The following is a 20,058-nucleotide window of genomic DNA, read 5'->3' as shown; positions in this document are numbered from 1 at the left end:
ATGTATGGCTGTGAAGCTTGGAAACCTACGAAAACAGAAGCAAAAAAGCTGGACGGTTTCCAATACAAGTGCATGAAGAGGATTTTAAGAATAAGGTGGCCTCAGACCATCTCCCACCAACAAATTCAAGAGAACACAGGAGTGAACAGAACGAGTGATGAAATCAGACGTAGAAGATGGAATTGGATTGGACATATAATGAGGAAAGACAAAGAGGAACATTGCGTCACAGCTCTGGAATGGAGGCCAGAAGGGAAAAGAAGGCCTGGTCGACCCAAATCAACATGGAGGAGAATGGTTGAAGATGAAAGGAAAACAGCTGGGTGGCAGTCATGGGCGAATGTCAGAAACCTCGCAGCAAACCGTAGTGGTTGGAAAGAGAATGTCAAAGCCTTATGTGCCTTATGGCATAAAGAGATATAGGATATAGCATAGGAGGTCTTTTCAGATCCGATACGCTGCGTTTTAAAGCATGGTACTAGCCATGCGGTTGAATGTGTAAATGTCTGGGCTGGCCTTGTCCAGCCACATTTATTCTTTTGCTTTTCGAGACACCAATCTTGCCACTTTGTGTCCTTGCGCTCCGAAACACGTGATGTGGCAACGCGTGTTTCGGGGCGCAAGTGAGTTCAAAGTATGGAACTTGATATAGTGAACTGGGGTCATTTTGCAATTTATGTGCGTTGGCTGTTGGGCTGGCGTTACATATCTTCGCTACACAGTGCTGACGAGCCCCAAGAAGGGCGAAACAGCTGTCCACTGGTGCGCTCCTACTTTATCGGCTCTTGTCATGTTAGTGTCTCGAAATGTTTTTGACGAAGTATCAGTCTTGCAGTCTATTGTTTGTCTTTATAAATTTTTTTGGCCGATCAGATTTCTTGTAGATCCTACGTTGGCAGCGTTCATCGTATGCAGTTTCTGGTTTCTCAAAGAATAGAGTTGACGAGGTTACGTAATTAACAATGAGCGATTACATAACACGACGTGAAAAAAAACTAATCTACATTTAATCTGCACGAAAAAAGTACGCAAAAATGAACTAATAAATGCAGAAACTAAACCGAACGCGGCTAGAAATATTTTGATTTGATAGAAACAAAGGCAAAGCAAAAAATAGGCGACGAAATAGAAAACAATTAACTCTCGTGGGTATAGCGGGCTTCCACGGTATATAAGAACCTGTTCAGAGTGATTTCACGTAAAGGCGTATCAGGTTATGCAGAGATAGATACATATACAGCGTGGAAAACAGTAAGTCAGTTTTTTGGTATTTTCTACCTTTAAACTGCCTCTTTAACAATCATCAGTTTGTTTCCAACATAAACCGAAATCGTTGTTGAAGCAACTTTCGGTAAGTTTGTTGAACTTCTTGTCATTGGTAATGAATGCTCTGTGGTCTTATTATTGTTTTCTAGGTTGAACATGGACCACCTCAGTTTTATCTTCTCCTTGCTGTTAATCGTTTCGGTTACTACTACTAGCTTTGGATCTGCGATCAAACCAAACAACCCAAATGGAGAGGTAAAGAAAGAATTGACTTATGTTATTGCCTTTGATCAAACTTTCTGTTTGCAACCCTAAATGGCGTCTATCGTAAAATTCCTATGGCATTTGTGGTCCGTTTTACGCCATGAATGAAATTCGAATTTTAACACGAGCATGGAAAATGGAAAAGCGCATGAAAATGAGCTTTTGCAACTCGAGGTGCCATTCACAATCTAAAATTTATGCTAGGACCTAGCCTGTGAACAGGCTCCCGGCGAGCGAGCGTCGCGCCCCGATCACCTTGCTCTCCAAATTCTTCAGTTTTGCGCTTGCCCGCTCGACTTGCTCGTTGAATTTGTTTTTCTGTCCTTGCCGGGAACCTGTTGGTAGGCTAGCTGAGACCCTGCCATACGTAAACACTTTTGCAAGAAAGTCAAATTAAAACGGCCACAATTTCATTGAAACACGCCTTTGCATGTGTTAGCCACTAAGAAATAGCCGCAGTAAGTTGTTGGATATATTTCGCTCCACATAGGAACTAGAAGAACTGCCCGGCGGCCGCGAAAGCAAGGTACGTAATGACAACTTTTATTGGATATTTGTAGCTGTCCACTAGAAAAGAAGAATAAATTAAACAAATACATTGTAAATATTAAATCAGAAAGTGAAAACTTGAATTCAGGTTATTAAAAGTGATAAGCGATTATAATAATGTTGACATTAGTGTCCATGGCAACACCATTGATAATTATAATTGTAACACTAACAATAATTTCGATGACGGTGATGATGTTGTTGCTGATGTTTTTTGTGCATTGTAAACTGATTCAACTATGTCGTCATGATAAGGTGAGAATTAGAACATACGGGCCAGAGGACGGTTAAATTTTGGCATAAAACATTCCTAAATAACAAAGTGTCAAGAGACAGTTTTGAAACATTGCTGATTCTTGTTCGAAAATTTTAGCTTTTTTTTTTTCTTTACAAAGCGGGAAGCTGAGGCATTGTTGCGAGATGCTGGTTTGACCGACTTCCCTGAAATGGTTCCCAACCGCCAGGTAAAAAGAAATTATTGTTTTTTGTTTGTTTTTTTTCTGTAAAATCCAGCTGAATAATAATAATAGTAACAACAACAACAACAACAACAACAATAATGATAGTAATAGTAATAAGTAACAATAATAATAATAATAATAATGATAATGATAACAATAATAGTTCATTTATATAGCGCACACATCCATTTTTTTGCCCGACGCCCTTTACAAAACTATCCCTAAAACTTCAATTTTCCTTTAAGATACTTAAAAACTGAAAAAAAAAAACCTCTCTCTTTGGGTTGTTTGGTTTGTTTTCCTTTTTCCTACATAGGAACTGGAGGCCCTTTTGGAGCGATCTCATAACACTGAAGTTAAACTGCCGAAGGACTTGGAAGACCAAGACAGCGAAAAGTCCAAGCGCAAAGGTAAATGATCTTTAGGAATCGGGCTTAGAAAACAAAAACAAAAACAAAAACAAAAACAAAACAAAAACAAACAAACAAAACATATCAAAACGTAAAGCATGTACACAGAACTTTACAAGAGTGAAAACTTTACCAGTTAGTGCAACTCTAGTTGAGTTAGCCCTCTAAAGATGGCAAACGTTTGCCGCCACTCGTCAAAATCAGGAGCTGTTGGTATAGCAAGTAGATCTCTAGATCGGTGACTTCAGTGGTAAGGTTTTAAGGAGATTTTGGTTGTGAAACTAACTTGCTTATTTCATTTCAGTTGCTGCAGGAACGGTTATTGAAGGTGCTCAGCTTACAATCAATCTGTTGAAAGACGTCCTAAACGTCCTCGCTAACGTGAAACGCAAATGCGCGATTGGCGTTGACAACGAAAGTGGACTTCGTTGGCAGCAAGGCTCTTTCTACTTCTATTCTGGCACTGCGGATGAAAACTTGCCTTATTCTGTGGATAACGGTAAGAAGTGAACCTAGCATTTACAGAGGCTCGCTTAGGCCTTGCCACAAATATCTGGATATGTTTTTGGATATTTACAATTTTCCGAGATTTCTAGAAACATTAAGATATTTAGAAAAGTTAGCCGAATTTAAAAATATTGATACCTATTTTGGCTTAGCCCTGTGTTTTCCTCGCTTTTCGATTGAAACAAGACTAAATTTTATGCCAGAAACAATACAGTTCAGCGATTTCCCACTTAAAAAATGTATTCCATATCACTAAAAGCGGTAAAGGAACAAATTTTAAACTGAAATGGCGGAAGCTGGTAACATCGAAGCACCTGAATCTTTTTTTTCAACCCCTTCCACTGAAAGAGATTTTAGAAATTTCGGCCGGCCTAAGGGATTTAAAATCGGAATGTTTTTTTTACGATAAAAAATAAAAGATTTTTTAGAGGAGTTTTCAAGATATTTAGAAAATGTTTGATATTTAGGAGATTTTTTGAGAATTTCTGGGAAGATATTTAGGCGATTTTTCTGCTTAGTTTTTGTTTCACTGAGAAGATATATCAAACACTCGAGACAGTGTTTCATGGGCTATCTAAACACCTCGAATTTCGTCAAAAATACTCCGCTGCGCGTCGTATTTTCAACTCTCTTCTCGGTTTTGAATATCCCAATGAAACACTGTTTCTCGTGTTTGATATATTACTTCAACTTCAACACAATATGACCAACAAGAACGTTTCACCTTGTTAAACATATATGTATATTTTTTTCTGAGAGGATTCTTGCGCAAACATTCTTCACCTTTTCGCGCCATGCTTAATGTGTGATGTAATTTTCTAAGTGATATCCCCATTTTTCAGAATTGGAGTCTCTTTAAAAGGGCCGAGATTCATAACTAAGAAAGAAATTAAGACAGATTCCGCTCAAAGTTCAAGCAATAAGTGCAAAATTTATTAACTAAAAATCTACTTATAACACGGTAACTTTTTGAATACTATTTAAAACGTCTCACTGTAATTCATTCTCAGGCTGACCCCGCGATTAAATTTCCAAGCATTCTCGAGAAATTTAATGTCCGGCAAAAATCGTAAAAATGCTCAAAGCGCGTGTTATTGCGTTTTCAACGAACGCGAAACGTCCGTTTTAATTGAAATATGGATAACTTCAAGTCCAGTTTTGTCTCGCGGGCTCATCTTGAGAGCTAAGGTCTCGATAAGATCTCCCTACCTTTATTCAAAATATTACCATGCCATGAGGTTTTTTGGTAACTTAATTTTTGCCATTATTGCTCGAATTTTCTGCCGAAATCATCTTAAAACCCTTGTCAGTAAAGCGCAGATCAAAAACAAATAACTCGGCACAGAGGTTTCGTTTAGAAGTCTTAGTATTAATTTTCTATTCAAAAATGCGTTCAAAATTTCAGAAACAAGACACAACGTTTGACTTAAGAAAACATGTTTCGGTCACTTCAGTATTCATAATTAGCATTTATTTTTGTTAACATCTTTACATTCTGGCTTACAAAGTTGCAAACGTCTTTGAATTGACGATGTAAAACAGGTTTTCCAAATTTTAAATTGAATTGTGTCGTGATTTTTAAATGTTTAACATGTTTTCTAATACTACGAAATTTCAAATATTTTCAAATGTATGAGTACTGGAGCATCGATAAAGTTGGTACGTGTCTTGTGTGGCTTGCAGAAGGCGCAGGATTATATTTTCTAGGGTGGAGGTTTATTATCTTATAACTGATCTCAAAACTCAATTATTGGCCTCGGCCTTTGGCGTTGGCAAATAATCGATCTGCTTGCCACTCACAAATCACGATATTTTGCGATAGCCGAGTTTAAAATGTGTAAATTGTTTGTCTGTTTCTTTTATTCTATTTTCCACAGCGTGCGCTGTTGTTTACGGACCTCGCAAAACGTCTGGACCAGTCGCAACGGGAGCTGTCGGAGTCCTTGCCTACTACATTCCAAGCATCGACAAAACACTTGCTGTGATGTTCTCTGTTCCGTTTGATTATAACTTTTACCAGAACTGGTGGAATGCTAAGCTGTACCCTGGAAACCAAAGGGCCAACTATGATCAGTACTATAATTTGTATTATGATGCAAACCCCTTCAAGGCAAATGGTTGGCATGACAGATCCCTCGGTTCTGGCCTGAAATTTCGCGGCTCTATGTCCAACTCTGGTAAAGCTACCTTGGAAATTCATGTTCTAAAAGAATGAGCAACTGGCATGTAAACCAAGCATGCATGCACAACTTAATTGCATAACCGATTCTTTTTTTTTTTTCTGTGGTGCTTAGTATTGAAGAGTAAATGACAAATAAACGTGTGGGAAAAAGAAACTGTTTTATTGTTTTTCATAAGTGGACCTACACTGGGCTAGATGAGAACTCCTCTCAAAGGGGCGATGGTTTCCTCCTTTTAACATGCCAACTCTGTTCGCTTCTTAATTTCGATATCATGTGTTAAGTGTAATATTTTGGTTTGATACTGTTTATTTTCCCAAATTTATTTAATTTCCTTTTTTTTTTCTCTAATTCTCTTGACCATCGGAGGTAATACTCTTAACCCTCAGACGTACAAGACGGGTGACATTCACCCCCCCCCCCCCCACCCCCCACCCCCCTTAAGGTTTTTTCAAAGTTCGGACAAGACGATATACTCTAAAGGGCTAAAACTTTCAGTAGCTGTTTCTTTATTCTCTGCAGAAATTTTGATGTGCTAATTGTGTGTGTATCATTTTTGATGCTGCCATGGCAACCAACAAATCTCGTGTAGGTCGGGCCAAAAATCCACTTTTGAGACAAATCTGTAGTTTTTTCCCGTTTTCCTCGTCAAATCGCAGAAATATATTAATTTGCACATTTCTTAGGCATTCTAGCTTGATTTTACGTTAATTCCGTTATTTCCTCACTTTTTAAGAAAATAGTGAAATCCAACAAGGCGGTTCAATTGACGTCATAGGACGTCATATCCAACAAAGATGGTGTCATTCTGTAGAATCAATGTAACTTCATTTTGCTCTACCTTAACAAAACGAAAACCCAGAGGAAGGTTCTCTCTACCCCCGCCCCTCCCTTCTACCACTTGTACCACGGTGGGGGTGCGAGTTAGCTTGTACGTGCTCGCCCAGAATAGCTTTGCTAGCTGCGTAAAAGTTATATTCACCACTTGAAGCGGTGAATATAGCGTGATATTAGGAATCGCTCGACCAATCAAATTGCTGGAAACTCTTCGTTCAGCTCTGAAATTATACTTAAGTGTCCTATTCAGTCCCTATCATATTTGAATTTAAGTTCTGATTGATTAATACCCAGACATGAAGTAAAGTTCGTATTCTTCAGTTTTGTTTCATTTCCAACGCAAGAAAAAGAAAAACACGAATCAAAACAAAACAAAACAAAACAAACAAACAAACAGAAAAAAACAATAGAAAATGAAACTTGAAAAAGGAATTTCTTAGTGGCTATTTGTTAAAGTGATGTATTACGCTGACAAAATCTTGAAGCAAAAAAGAACCATGAAATTTTAAGAGAAGAGCAGAGAAGCCATGCAAGCTCGCTCGCTCAAACATATTGAGGTCGAGCTTGTTTTCAAACTTACACGATCCGAAAATCTGGTGGGTTTTGCTCCCGTCTTATTTTACTGTTTTTATCTATTGATACTTAGACGTGAAGTTAAGATTGTATTTTCTTTCCACTATACAAGTTTCAATTCTTGAAGAATCAAGTAGAAAATCAAAGACAAAGGACATTTAAGAGTCCGTTTGTTGAAGTAGTGTACAGAACTGGCCGCGGAGAGTACCTCGAACGTGGAAACTGTCACCAGTGTAGAGCAGTCAGTCAGGAAAGTTATAAAGAGAAAAATTGGAACTTTTTTAATATGAAATACACCACTTTAAACATAGAGCCCTTGTTTTTCTCTGTCCAGGTAAAGCTTCATCTTATAATTGGAAGGCCGTTAAAAAAATCCACATACTCAATAAAGGTTAATAACGGAAAAGAGAAAAGGGAAAACCTCGTCATTTTGTCCTTTTAGCCCTTGGACTACAAGGGAAGGAGCTGTGGTTGTTATCGCCATCCGAAGGCTTTTTCCAAGTTGTGAATAGCGTCAGTGGAATTAGTAATGGTAATAGGACTGAGTGGAGTCCAATTCGGTCGGTTATAATAAGAGTGATAAGAAAATCGGACGACCGCGCAGCAGTAGTCCGATTTGTTTATCACGAGTATGATTACAGACCGAATTGGACGACACGAAGTCTTATTACCAATTAATCATAAAAATTACAATTTCCGAGGAAGGAAGAATTGCCAAGTTATGAAAGAAAGGGAAAATTTGCATTAAAATACCTACAAAGGAGATATAAACATTCCAAGGCCAACGCGCCCCCTACCGGCAATTAGGCGCCAAAAACACAAAAGCGCACGCACGCACGCACGCACGCACCTAACTACAACTTTGAATGTGATTGGCTTATTGAACTGTCCGATAACAAACTGTCCGATAACAACTTGGCAAGTGAATTAGTGGAAAATAGGAGTTTTTCAAACCAATCACAACTGACGAAATTGTAATTTTTATGATTAAGTTAGTTAACCGTCAACTATGACACAAGGGAGACTCGGTAGACTTACACGTTGTTCGTTTTATGGTTACATGAGTCGACTGAGCGGTCCGAGTTCGAGTTCTTGTAGGTATCGTGTTTTATCTTGAGCAAAATAGTAATAGCAAGACATTAATACATTACGTCTTCTTTCGGCAACTTGCTAAGGGTGCAAATGGAAACCGGCGAACTGTACGGTAGCACACCAAAATGGTTGAGGATTACATGCAGTGGACAAGGATCTCATCCAGGAAAACTAGCAATGCTTTGAAATTCTTCATATTAAGGAGATTGGGCTTTCAACTAAAGCCATTAGTCTTTTCCCAAGTGTGACTAAATTAAACGTTGTACGTTGCTTAGGCTATTAATTGTATCATCATCATCTGATTCAACAGGAAGAGGTATTGTAAGAATTAAGGCACGTGTTTGGGTCCAGTTTTATTTTAACCCTATTCAGACTGGAGTGCCGTTGGGAGAGTCTTATTGGGCCCTCAACAACTTTCACCGCTTGTAACTTTAATGTTGTTGAATTAATGAACCCCAAACTTGATTAATTTTCCTAAAATGTATCTGGGAGTTTTGTGTCAATTGCTTTTTTTGTTTTTGTTCAACTTTCAAAACAAGACTTCATTTATCAATTTTCTTGCTGTAACTTTTACTCTTTTAGACAAAGTTATCTTTTTTATCGGTTTTTATTGGTTTTCTGAAAGTTTGCAAAAATCATAAAATCGTGCCAAGAAGGCGGATCTAATATGGCGGCTGTTTGAGAATGACGCCAATTCTTCTTATTTTGCGCCCAAATGGAAATATTTATGGAAGTACCTTAAATCTCCCAGGTTTCATGGCTATAGATAATAGTTACGGAGTGAGGGCCAAGAAGGTCCATGGCTTCGACCCCACAAGACCCCAAAAGCCTGGGCCTGATTAGCAATCTAGTCTATTTACATTATCAATAACAGTTCATTCCGCTTTGAAGTTCGTGCGAGTGTCGCTGACAGAAATGCTGTACATACAAATATCCACTAGGAATAGGTCGCTGATAATCAGTTCATACTTGGTAATTAATTAAGCAGAATACCAGCTAGAAATGCTCGTGCCAAAGTTTGGAAAGTAGATGATGTCAGAGAGACTGAAATGTATGAAATTCTTGTGAAGGGCAAAAATCCAGCTTTGTCATCTGCAGTTTTGACACTCTAATGAAGGAAAATGATTAGTTGCATGTTGAGCAGTTTTCTAGTAAATGTATTTAATGATGCACGGACAAGTCATAGGCAAAAGCAACCGCTATCAGACGTTTGCCTTAGAATTACCATTGAGAAGTCACGGTCGTTGTTCATGTTAACAGAAGTACGAGTTCTTCTTGCAACATTAAGGCTTTGCAAAGTTTGGGCAGACCTACATGATGTTGTGGTTACCATGGCAAAGTCAAAAATCATAGACACACAAATGACATAACATAATGTCCGCGAAAGATGAATGAACAGCTTTTGAAAGTTGCAGCATCTTAGAATAAATCGACTCTCCTAAGCGCGCGGTAGTTTCGTAATGAAATACCTCATGGAAGCTAAGACGCTAACCGTTTCACTTCACAATAGAAAATATATCAAACAATTCGAGATTTCTATCGCGTGTTTGTTGACTCGAGCTGCGAAGTTTCAGAAATTTTTGATATTTTTCGAGCAGAGCGCTGACGATTCGGACAAAAGTACTTGAGAGAAAACATTCTAAAAGTTAGTCAAGACCAGGCTTCCAGGCTTCTTTCTCTGATCGACGTTTGCCTTGTCAAAACGGAGTTCAGGTCAAATGATATAAGGATCCAGTTATTCTGTTTTGGAAAAGTCATTTATCGTTTCAGTGTATATCAGGGAAATCCACGAGACGGACATTATTTCCATCAACAAAATAATGACAAAAGAATCAAAGCAAACGAAGACCAAGACTTTTTGTGGTGGCTCTGGAAAGAGCCGCTTGGAATGGCGCCATAATTAAGAGCCGCTTTAAAATTTTCTTGAACTCTTCGTACAAGGAAGAATTAATTGTTTCTTTTATAAGTTTCTGATTTTACTAGGCTGTCGATCGAGCTAGGTCATAGAGTATGCTAGGTTTCAAAATAACTATTTTTGGAATGATAACAGTTTCATTATGGCGTGAAAATTGTGAACGTTTCTGTTTTTACTAGGAATTAAGCACGTTTGAACGACACACACGCCTTAGGGCATTGTGTATTTTGGGGGGGTTAATAAGGTCACCGCCCCACCTCCCTCTCCCAAGTCCGAAGATGCCCGTACGCCTATTCTCCCCTGTCAAAACGTCGCCTTCTAGTATTGTTATTAAACTGAACACACACACAGAATTGTTATTATTTACCGCGACAAGCAGGAGTTAGGACGGCTTAGCACGAAGCATCTTTTTCCAAGTAAATCCCTTGTTTATTATTTATTTATCAACCCGAAGCAAACATTTCATTTTATCAGTTAAGTTTCCATCAGTTTATAATTTCGCAAATAATCAACTCCCAATATTACTTTTATTCTGATTTTCTACCGCTATTGTTCCCTTTCGGTCAATTCACGACAATTCAAGTGATGCCGGATGCATTGACTGTGCTTCGTTTTAAGATTTCTCCCTCTAAGCATCTTGCTTGATGGCGACCTTGATGTACTTGATTCCAACGTTCTCTCCTTTATCATGTTTGTAGACTTCAAGTGTGAGTCCCTTGCTGAGCATCAGTCGGTTGTTGTAGTCAGCGGTCCTCACGAAGCCTCCGTCATGCGCAAGGTAGCACGAGCCCCAGCGTTCATCCAGTTTGAGGGTGAAGACAAACTGACCGGGATAGAAAGAGTCGCTGGGTTTAGGTTTAATCGGTTCGTATCGTGTTGGCGTCAAAGTAGAGCCAGACACACCTTCCATTCCATAACATGGAGAATGATCGCCGCAATTCAACTTGTCAGTTGTGTGAAACCCCATAAATCTGGTACCGTCTGACACGCCATGTCTGATATCGCTGTCAGGCCCTTGTCCAATACTGACGTCATTTGCAACAGTAATTTCTACGGTCAGCGGAGTTGAATCCTTACAGACGCCGACGGGAATCATGGAAACCTTGAGAAGAGCGGCGTTTGTTATTGAGCCTGCGTTGAATGTAAGTTGATCAGCGGTAACTGTACGAGAACTGTCAATGTAGGACGCATGCGCCTCCAACCAAGAAGGAGTCATGGTATTTACTGCATACATTTTTATTTGTTATGAAATTAGTCATGGTTTGATGGTAAAACAATTTTTCCTGAAAACGTCATTAAAAAAGTAATTAAAACTTGTACAATTTAGTTATACCTCAGCTCAGCAGCCCTGCAAACCCCCGCAAGGGTCTGGTAAGAGGAGAGAAACTTTGAAGTTATAAAACACCGTTATATCCAAATATATCCAACTAGTTTTTTGCTTTGTTATGGAAAAGCTGTTAATCTTCATTATATGTGAAATTTATAGTGGAGTAATATTCTTGTAAAAGAAGCCGTGGAAACCCAACTTGGTTACTGATATAAAGCGGGGCCATGTCTAAATTCGATACGGTCTTACCTCACTTAGATTGGAGCAACTTACGACGAAAATAGTCAAGCAAATGTCCAATAATCATAAACGTATTGAGTTGTGGACCAAAAATATCAAAAATTTCGGGAATTTTGGACGCCATTTCTCCCGCGATACATCCGCAAAAATCTACGCAGCGTGTACGCGCATGTGCCGCACGCGATGGCGCAATTTGTTCTAAAAATGTAAAAATTGTCCCATATCATAGGGACAGCCCCAATACTAGAAATGGCGCGCGCTTATGGTCTCCATCCCCGATTATGGCTCTTGATAGCATATAAATTGCAAGTAGTTTTCCACCAGACATAACTAGAATAGGTAATATTGGAATCACTAGCTTCCGAGAAACCACGTGACTCACGTCTTTATTACAGGAATCCGCTGAACATACTGACTGCACACAACAGGAAAGAGCGAGCTAAGCGACAAGAAAGTAAACAATTAGTAATTTAATACTGAGAGGTGGGTAATCCACGAAAATATGGGTGGCGGTGTGCGACCCACTTCTTGAAACCTTTGCCTTTAGTTTCAAACCAAAAGATGTCATTTTCTTTCCCTGTTTGACGCTTAGCCTAGTAATTGTTACCTATTACTGACCAAATTCTATCCAGGAAAAATGTCCTTTCGCGTAATTATTTGAGCAGGGCCTTTAATGAGATTAATGAAACCAAACTTTTCAATAGAAGAAGAGTAACAAGGATAAAAATATCTTCTTCTTCTGAGACAAACCTATAAAAGTCCAAATGTTGATTCTATGACTGAAATAGTTCGTACCAAAATTCCTGCCGGGCTAAGCGCTCAGCTTGTTGCTAAAAACTCGTTCTTGGTTTCATTGTTCTCCCGACAATTCATAGCAAAGGTTCTTAAATGAAAGAGGAAGCTGGTATTAAAATTAACTCACATTGCACATCACCAGGCAAAGAGACAGCAGCAGTAACATCTGCATATTCACACGATATTGAGCCATCTTTCAAGATCGATATTCTTTGACCTGTGAGGGATGAACCATAAAAAATGCTACATGTACGTATCATAGATGATTGCAGTGAACACGAATGCTTTGGTGTGACTGATTATTATCCCAAATTTCGCTTAAGCGTGTTTTCTTAATGGGAAGTGTGCAAAAAAACTGCAAGGCAAATATTTTCCGATGAAAAAGGTCCCACAAAACAGTAATCTTCACCTACACATTCGCAGGAATCCTTTAGGAAAAAAACTGAGGCTGCTGTTAGATGTCTAAATCACTTACCGTTCAAGGTCTTCAATACGCCAGAACCTTGTTCGAAAGAGCAGGAAAACAACAATATGTTAAAATAGAAGATGATAATCGAAAACAATAATAAGCATTAAAAATTAGACACATATTGGGCACTTCAAGCTTACAACAGAGACTTTGCAAAAACATACCTGTGTCTGTTAAGGCCAGTTAACCTGTGTTACGCGGATTTTTCCAAGGAAATGATTCATGATAGATTAACATTCCTATTTTATTTTGTCTGTAGCCGCACAGTTATGTTTGCTCAGTCTAGTTTACTGAGGTATAACTGCAATTGAGTGTGATTCTCCCTGAATAAACAAACGCCACTGCTATCTCATCAAAACTAATGGGTAACAGGGTACGATTTGTTTATCTAAGACTAAGTTCGGTTAAATGATTCCTCTTTGTACATTCAAAAACGCGTGTAGTACGTCAAACTGGAGAAAAACAATCAAAACTAAAACGTTTCCAAACTTTGTTGTTTATACGGAAAATTAACTGTTGTTGTCATAAGTTAAGCAACAAATTAATCTGCAGAACATTTTTGACATCTCTGAGAACTTTGCACCTGTATTTAAACCTTCATAATTACTTTTAAGGATGAGTTTGAAACCGACAAGGTGTGTTTATAAACCTGAATCCACGCCTACCAGATTATTCAAAGCCATGGACGATCGCTCGCTTAACCTTATTCAGCTAGGTTGGGCCGTTTTTTTAACTTACATGACCCGAAGTTCTGGTAAATTTTTCTCCCGTTTTATTTTATTTTTTATCTATTGATACCCAGACGTGAAATGAAGATTGTGTTCTTCATTCCGTTGCACTATTTTCAATTCATGAAGAAACAAATAGAAATCAAAGACAAATTGCTTTTAAAAGTCCGAACTGGCCGCTAGTTCATTCCGTTTGTGTTGTGGGGTAGGTATTTGATCAATTCGTTTTGGATGTACTAATTGGATATATAGATTTGTACTCATGAGAACGTTTTTGCAAAAGCAGAAAATATCCTTAGACCAATATGAAAGCTTTTATAATGAGTTAAGACAAAATGTTCTAATTATCAGGGATATTAATTTTTTGGAATGGTTTATTTTGTTGCTAATGGCATATGAATTCAGCTGACCTTCTTCTTAACGTATCCCTTCTTATGTAAACACTATTCTAAGCACGTCCGCCCCAGCCGAGCTTCAGGGAGAATTTAGATAATGTAGTATCCCTGTAAATTTTGGATAATAGTAGGAGTTATACTTGAGATTTCTTTCCCTGATCCTCTAGCCCTTGGACGTAGAAGCTGTCGTGAAGACGTCATTTGATCAGCACTCTTAGATCCGATATCTTAATTGGGTCCACCATCTTAAATTTCACTAATTTCTTAAAAAGTCCAGAAATAACGGAAATCAGCAATTAAAAATTTAGCCAAAATGCTTATAAAATGTAGGCATTCAAGAATTTCTGTAATTTAATGAAGAAACTGAAAAAAATAGAGAATTATGTCAAAAAAAAGTTAATTTTTGGGCAGTCCTACATCATGTTTGAGGTTACCATGGCAACGTCCGAAATCGTAGACACACAAATGACAGATCATAATGTCCGCGAAGGATGAATGAACAGCTACTGAAAATGTCAGCGTCTTAGAGTGAATCGACTTTTCACAACTTGGAACAAACCTTTCTTTCCGTTACTAATCTGAATTGAATATTTGTGCTTTCTCAGCGTTATTCCAATTATGAGATGAAGCTTCAACTGGACAGAGAAAAACAAGGGCTATATGTCTAATGTACTGCATGAGTGTACCTCGACCTTGGAAACTGTCATCAATGTAGAGCGGTCGGTCGGGAAAGTTATAAAGAGATAAATTTAATTAATTGCAACTTGTTGAACAATCAATGCAGTACTTTAGACATAAAGCCCGTTTTCGTCATCTTATATTTGGACGGCCTTTGAGAAAACACACATATTCTTTAATATAAAAGTTGAGAATGGACAAAAGAAAAGAGAAAATCTCGTCATTTTGGTCTTTTTAGCCCTTGGACTACAAGGGAAGCAGGGGTGGATGCCCCCTCTCACCCCCATAAGGTTTTTATTGAAGTTGTGAAAAGACGATTTACTCTAAGATGATGAAACTTTCAGTAGCTGTTCATTCATTCTTGAAGGACATTTTGATATGTCATTAGTGTGTCTACGATTTTTGACGTTGCCATGGTAACTGCATACTTCATGTAGGTCTGATCAAACTTCAACTTTCTTGACATGATTCTCTTTTCTTTTTTCAGTTCTCTTCATTAAATGCAGAAATGCTTAAATTTCTACGTTCAAAAAGCATTTTGGCTTGATTCTTAAGTACTGATTTCCCGTATATCCTGATATTTTAAGAAAATAGTGAAATTCAAGATGGCTGATCTAGGATGGCGGATCCAAGACCGCCGATCAAATGACGTCTTCACGACAGCTTGTACGTGTGAGGATTATAGGGTAGGGAAAGAAATAACAAGTTTAACCTCTGCTATTTTTTAATATTTTTCAGGTACTATATATTATTCATATTCTCCCTGAAGCTCAGCTGGGGCGGACGTGCTTAGTATAATGTTTACAGGAGAAGGGATACGTTGAGAAGAAGTGCAGCTGAATTCATACACCATGAGCAACAAAACAAACCATTCCAGCAATTCAATGTCCCTAATAATTGAAAACATTTTCTCTTAACTCATTTTAAAAGCCTTCCTATTGGTCTAACCATACTTTCTACATTTGCAGAACCGTTTTCTTGAAAAAGAATCTATATATCCAAAAAGTACATCCAAAGTTGATCAAATACACCACAAGACAAAAGGAACTAATGCTACCAAGCTTTGAAAAATTTGTTCAGTGTAGATTCAGGTTTATAAACACACTTTGTAAGTTTCAAATTCATCCTTAAAAGCAATTATGAATGTTTAAATACAGGCGCAAAATTCTCAAAGATGTCAGAAAAATATCTGGCAGTTTAATTTGTTGCTTAACTTATGACATTAACAGTTAATTTTCCGTATATACAACAAAGTTTGGAAACGTTTTAGTTTTGGTTATTTTTCTTCAGCTCGACCTACCACATATAGTTTTCAATGAACAAATAAAGGAATCATTTAACTGAACTTAATACTAAATAAACAAACTGTTCCCTGTTACCCATTGATTTCGAAGAGATAGCAGTCTCGTTTGTTAATTTATTGAGCGAGAATCACACTCAGTTGCAGTTATACCACATTAAACTAGACTGAGCAAACACAACTGAGCGGTGATAGACAAATTAAAAAACGAATGTTAGTCCGGCTATTGTGAATCATTTCCTAGCAAAAGTCCGCGTAACACAGATTAACTGGTGCTCGACGATAAATTCACTTCTCTTCTTACAGACACAAGTAGGTTTTGCGAAAGTTTCTATTTTTACCATTTTAGCGACACATTTAGCTGTTGTCTTCTTGCTCTTTTGAATAAGGCGTTGACGTATTGAGGACATTGAACGATAAGTGATTTACACATCTAAACAGCAGCCTCAATTTTTTCCAGTAAGAAATTCCGGCGAATGCGTAGGTGAAGGTTACTGCTCCATAGGACCTTTTGCATCAGGAATTACTTGCCTCACAGTTTTTTTGAACACACTTGCCATGAAGACCTGCTGAGAAAACTCGCATAAGAGAACTCGGAACAATAAACGCAAAAGTATTCTTGTTAACTGTAAGCGTCTATGATATATTCATGTAGCAATTATACTTTCTGTTTGTCCCTCGCAGTTCGGAGTACATCGAAAGATGGCTCAATATATATCGTGAATATGCAGATTTTACTGCTGCTGTTCCTTTGCCTGCGGATGTGCAATGTGAGTTAAGTTTATTAGCAGCCGCGTCTTTTGATTTAAAAAATTTTGTTGTGTCAGCTGTTGGGGAACCCAACGAAGGTTTGTCTCAAATTCTTCATATTAAAACGCCGTTTTAGTACTTTTAAAGCTATCTGGGTTAATTTAAGGCCGAGATACATTATTTTTAATTTGTTTGGTCATATTAAAGCTAGTCCTGTCGAACTTGTTTGGACTTTTTAGTCCATTTCCCGAAAGCCTTAGGTCGTATTGCCTTGCCGAAAACCATCACTCACTCACTAACTCAACCCCCTTCGTTCCTGGTGGAACATAGGTCGTCCACTAGTGCCCGCCACCTGTCCCTATTTTGACTATAAAATGTTCAAGCAAGCAACCGGAACGATGATCCTGCTGGTATACGTTGGATCAATAGTGATCTAATCAGCTTTACATATAAAATGAAGAATACAAAAGCAAAAACCGACACAACGTAGGATGATTTTTTGAAGATGTACTATATTTCGGCTGGCCAAACCAGCGTTCTTCAGGTACAATGAAAATTTTACATTGGAACGTTTCTTTATGTAGCCGATATTTTCGTAAGACCGGAAATACGTAAAAGTAATTGACAGTGTAAGTTAAAGATAAGGATACGGTAGAATAAAAATAGATAACATGACAAAAGAACATAATAAAAGAAAACAAATGGAAACAATTAATATGTTTCTTCGTGGATGTTCAGACCATCAGGATCAATTATTCTGCCTTTTTTGAATTAAAAAAGCTTCCATGGCCTTACGGATAGAGTCTCGGTTCGAAAAGATTTTTTCGAAGGGGATTAATTGCATGTCGTTAGCAGTGTGGTTAGGAGAGGACAGGAAATGTTCGGCGGCTATAGTAGATTTAGATTTGTTGTTAGGGTTATTTAGTTATAGGGTTATAGTAAACCCCTATATTTTGAGCAGTGCGCTTCACTTCCTGCTTGCCGAAAACAACAGATGAGCGGTACCCGAAACGTCTCTTTTCTTACCAATCCCAAAACAAAATGCATCAATTGTCTCATATCACGAAAGTACGAGGTGACAATTCCCCAGAGAAAATCTGAGAGGTGATTAACTAAATTAAAAGACCTACCGAACAGATATTTTACCGAAACGATCGATCACGATAGAACACTGGAACTAAGAAAGAACAAGATTCCAAAATCTAGCTTAGAACTTAGTCTAGGCAGGAATTTTGGATGATCTGGTACAGTGATGGAATCAACCTTTGGTCATTCATTGAAAGAAAACTACGCTATACTAGAGACGATCGTGATGAATGTCCGGGGGTCTTGCCTTGTATGTGAACCCTCGGACGTACAAGCCAATTCATACCCCCAACATGGTACCAAGGGGGGTGGGTGGATGGAACCCCTCCCCTGGGTTTTCGTTCAGCGAGACAAGGTAATTACATTGATTCCGGATGGCCCAGAGATTGCGGTACTAGATGATACCAGTTTTGTTGATTGTGACGTCATTTGACTAGCCATCTTAGATCCGCTATCTTGGATTTCACTATTAGCTACTATTTTCCTTAAAAATTCAAGAAATAACGGAACTTAATACAAAATCAAGTCGGAATAGTTATGAAATGTACAAATTCGTAACTGATGATATTTGCAATTTGATGAAGAAAGCTGGAGGAAAAAATATAGAAGGATTAATGAACAGCTACTGAAAGTTTCAGCCCCTTAGAGTAAATAGTCTTTTCAAAACTCTGAAATTAACTTATGGGGGGTGGCATCTACCCTTCCCCCCTAAACAGTCATGTGCGGCGCCAAAGCGCCTGGCTTTTTAGCCGTTTTGGTCTGAAATAGGGTATCGATTTTTAACATTTTGAAATAGAGTATGGTTTGTGCGCCTTAGTCAGCTTTAAGTGTAAGTCTTGGAAGAAGATATTTTTATCCTTGTTGATATTCGTCTCTTGAAAGATGCGTTTTTATCAATCTTATTGGAGGGCCTTCTCAAATAATTACGCAAGAGGTTCCTGAGTAGAATTTGGTCTGTAATAGGTATCAATTACTAAGTTAAGCCACAGATAGGGTAGTTAAAATAGCATCTTTTGGTCTGAAACTGAAGGCAAATGTTTCAAGAAGCGGCTCACACTCCCCTATGTAAATGTTTATGGAGTATCCCCTCTCAGTATTCAACGACTAATTGTTTACTTTCTTTTTATTTAGGTCGCTCTTTCCTGTTGTGAGCAGTCAGTATGTTGGGCGGATTTCTGTAATGTAAAGGTGAGTCAAGTGGTTTGCTCGGACGCTCATGATTTCAGTTACCTATTCTAGTTATGTCTGATGGAAAACTACCTGCAAGTTATTCGCTATTAATTTTTACCCGTGGTACTCCGCTAAGCGAACTGAAGCTCCGCTATAGCTTAACTTTAAGAGTCGATCTTGATTACTTTTTTAATGACGTTTTCAGGAAAACTTGATTTACCATCAAACCATGACTCCTTCTTGGTTGGAGACGCATGCGTCCTACATTGACAGTTCTCGTACAACTACCGCTGACCAACTTACATTCAACGCAGGCTCAATAACAAACGCCGCTCTTCTCAAGATTCCCATGATTCCCGCCGGCGCCTGTAAGGATTCAACTCCGCTGACCGTAGAAATTACTGTTGCAAATGACGTCAGTATTGGACAAGGGCCTGACAGCGATATCAGACATGGCGTGTCAGACGGTACCAGATTTATGGGGTTTCACACAACTGACAAGTTGAATTACGGCGATCATTCTCCATGTTGTGGAATGGAAGGTGTGTCTGGCTCTACTTTGACGCCAACACGATACGAACCGAATAAACCTAAACCCAGCGACTCTTTCTACCGCGGTCAGTTTGTTTTCACTCTCAAGCTGGATGAACGCTGGGGCTCGTGCTACCTTGCGCATGACGGAGGCTTCGTGAGGACTGCTGGCTACAATAACCGACTGATGCTCAGCAAGGGACTTTCCCTTGAAGTCTACAAAAATGACAAAGGAGAGAACGTTGGAATCAAGTACATCAATGTCACCATCAAGCGAGATGCTTAGAGGGAGAAATCTTAAAACGAAGCACAATTAATGTAATGCATCACTTGAATTGTCGCGAATTGACCTTAAAGGAACGATAGCAGTAGAAAATCAGAATAAAAGTAATATTGGGAGTTGATTATTTGTGAAATTATAAGTTAATGGAAACTTTAGTGAAGAAATGAAAAGGTCGTTGAGGGTTGATTACTGAACAAGAAGGGACTGACTTGAAAAAAAGTGTTTCATCCTAAGTCGTCCTAACTCTTGCTT

At 38.4% G+C, this 20,058-nt stretch overlaps 2 protein-coding genes and 2 long non-coding RNA genes across 4 annotated transcripts; 3 read left to right on the top strand and 1 right to left on the bottom strand.

The window, feature by feature from the left end:
- Window positions 1-1,207: 1,207 nt before the first annotated feature.
- Window positions 1,208-3,183, top strand: LOC145495153 (uncharacterized). The gene is made up of 4 exons (XR_014050377.1): window positions 1,208-1,251; window positions 1,416-1,521; window positions 2,475-2,543; window positions 2,857-3,183. It is a non-coding gene; the product is annotated as an uncharacterized LOC145495153 (long non-coding RNA).
- LOC145495154 (uncharacterized) lies at window positions 3,184-5,793 on the top strand. Its single transcript, XR_014050379.1, has 2 exons — window positions 3,184-3,449; window positions 5,335-5,793. It is a non-coding gene; the product is annotated as an uncharacterized LOC145495154 (long non-coding RNA).
- Window positions 5,794-10,449: 4,656 nt separating this feature from the next.
- Window positions 10,450-11,273, bottom strand: LOC145495170 (uncharacterized). Its single transcript, XM_081474748.1, has one exon. It carries the CDS (start codon window positions 11,268-11,270, stop codon window positions 10,683-10,685), a length of 588 nt encoding a protein of 195 aa, XP_081330874.1. The 5' UTR covers window positions 11,271-11,273; the 3' UTR covers window positions 10,450-10,682.
- Window positions 11,274-18,919: 7,646 nt separating this feature from the next.
- LOC145495176 (uncharacterized) lies at window positions 18,920-19,828 on the top strand. Its single transcript, XM_081474755.1, has one exon. It carries the CDS (start codon window positions 19,222-19,224, stop codon window positions 19,807-19,809), a length of 588 nt encoding a protein of 195 aa, XP_081330881.1. The 5' UTR covers window positions 18,920-19,221; the 3' UTR covers window positions 19,810-19,828.
- Window positions 19,829-20,058: the final 230 nt, after the last annotated feature.

The sequence above is a fragment of the Orbicella franksi genome, chromosome 8, assembly GCF_964199315.1.
Source record: "Orbicella franksi chromosome 8, jaOrbFran1.1, whole genome shotgun sequence".
Classification (NCBI taxonomy): domain Eukaryota; kingdom Metazoa; phylum Cnidaria; class Anthozoa; order Scleractinia; family Merulinidae; genus Orbicella; species Orbicella franksi.
This window is presented reverse-complemented; position numbering and strand designations above follow the sequence as displayed.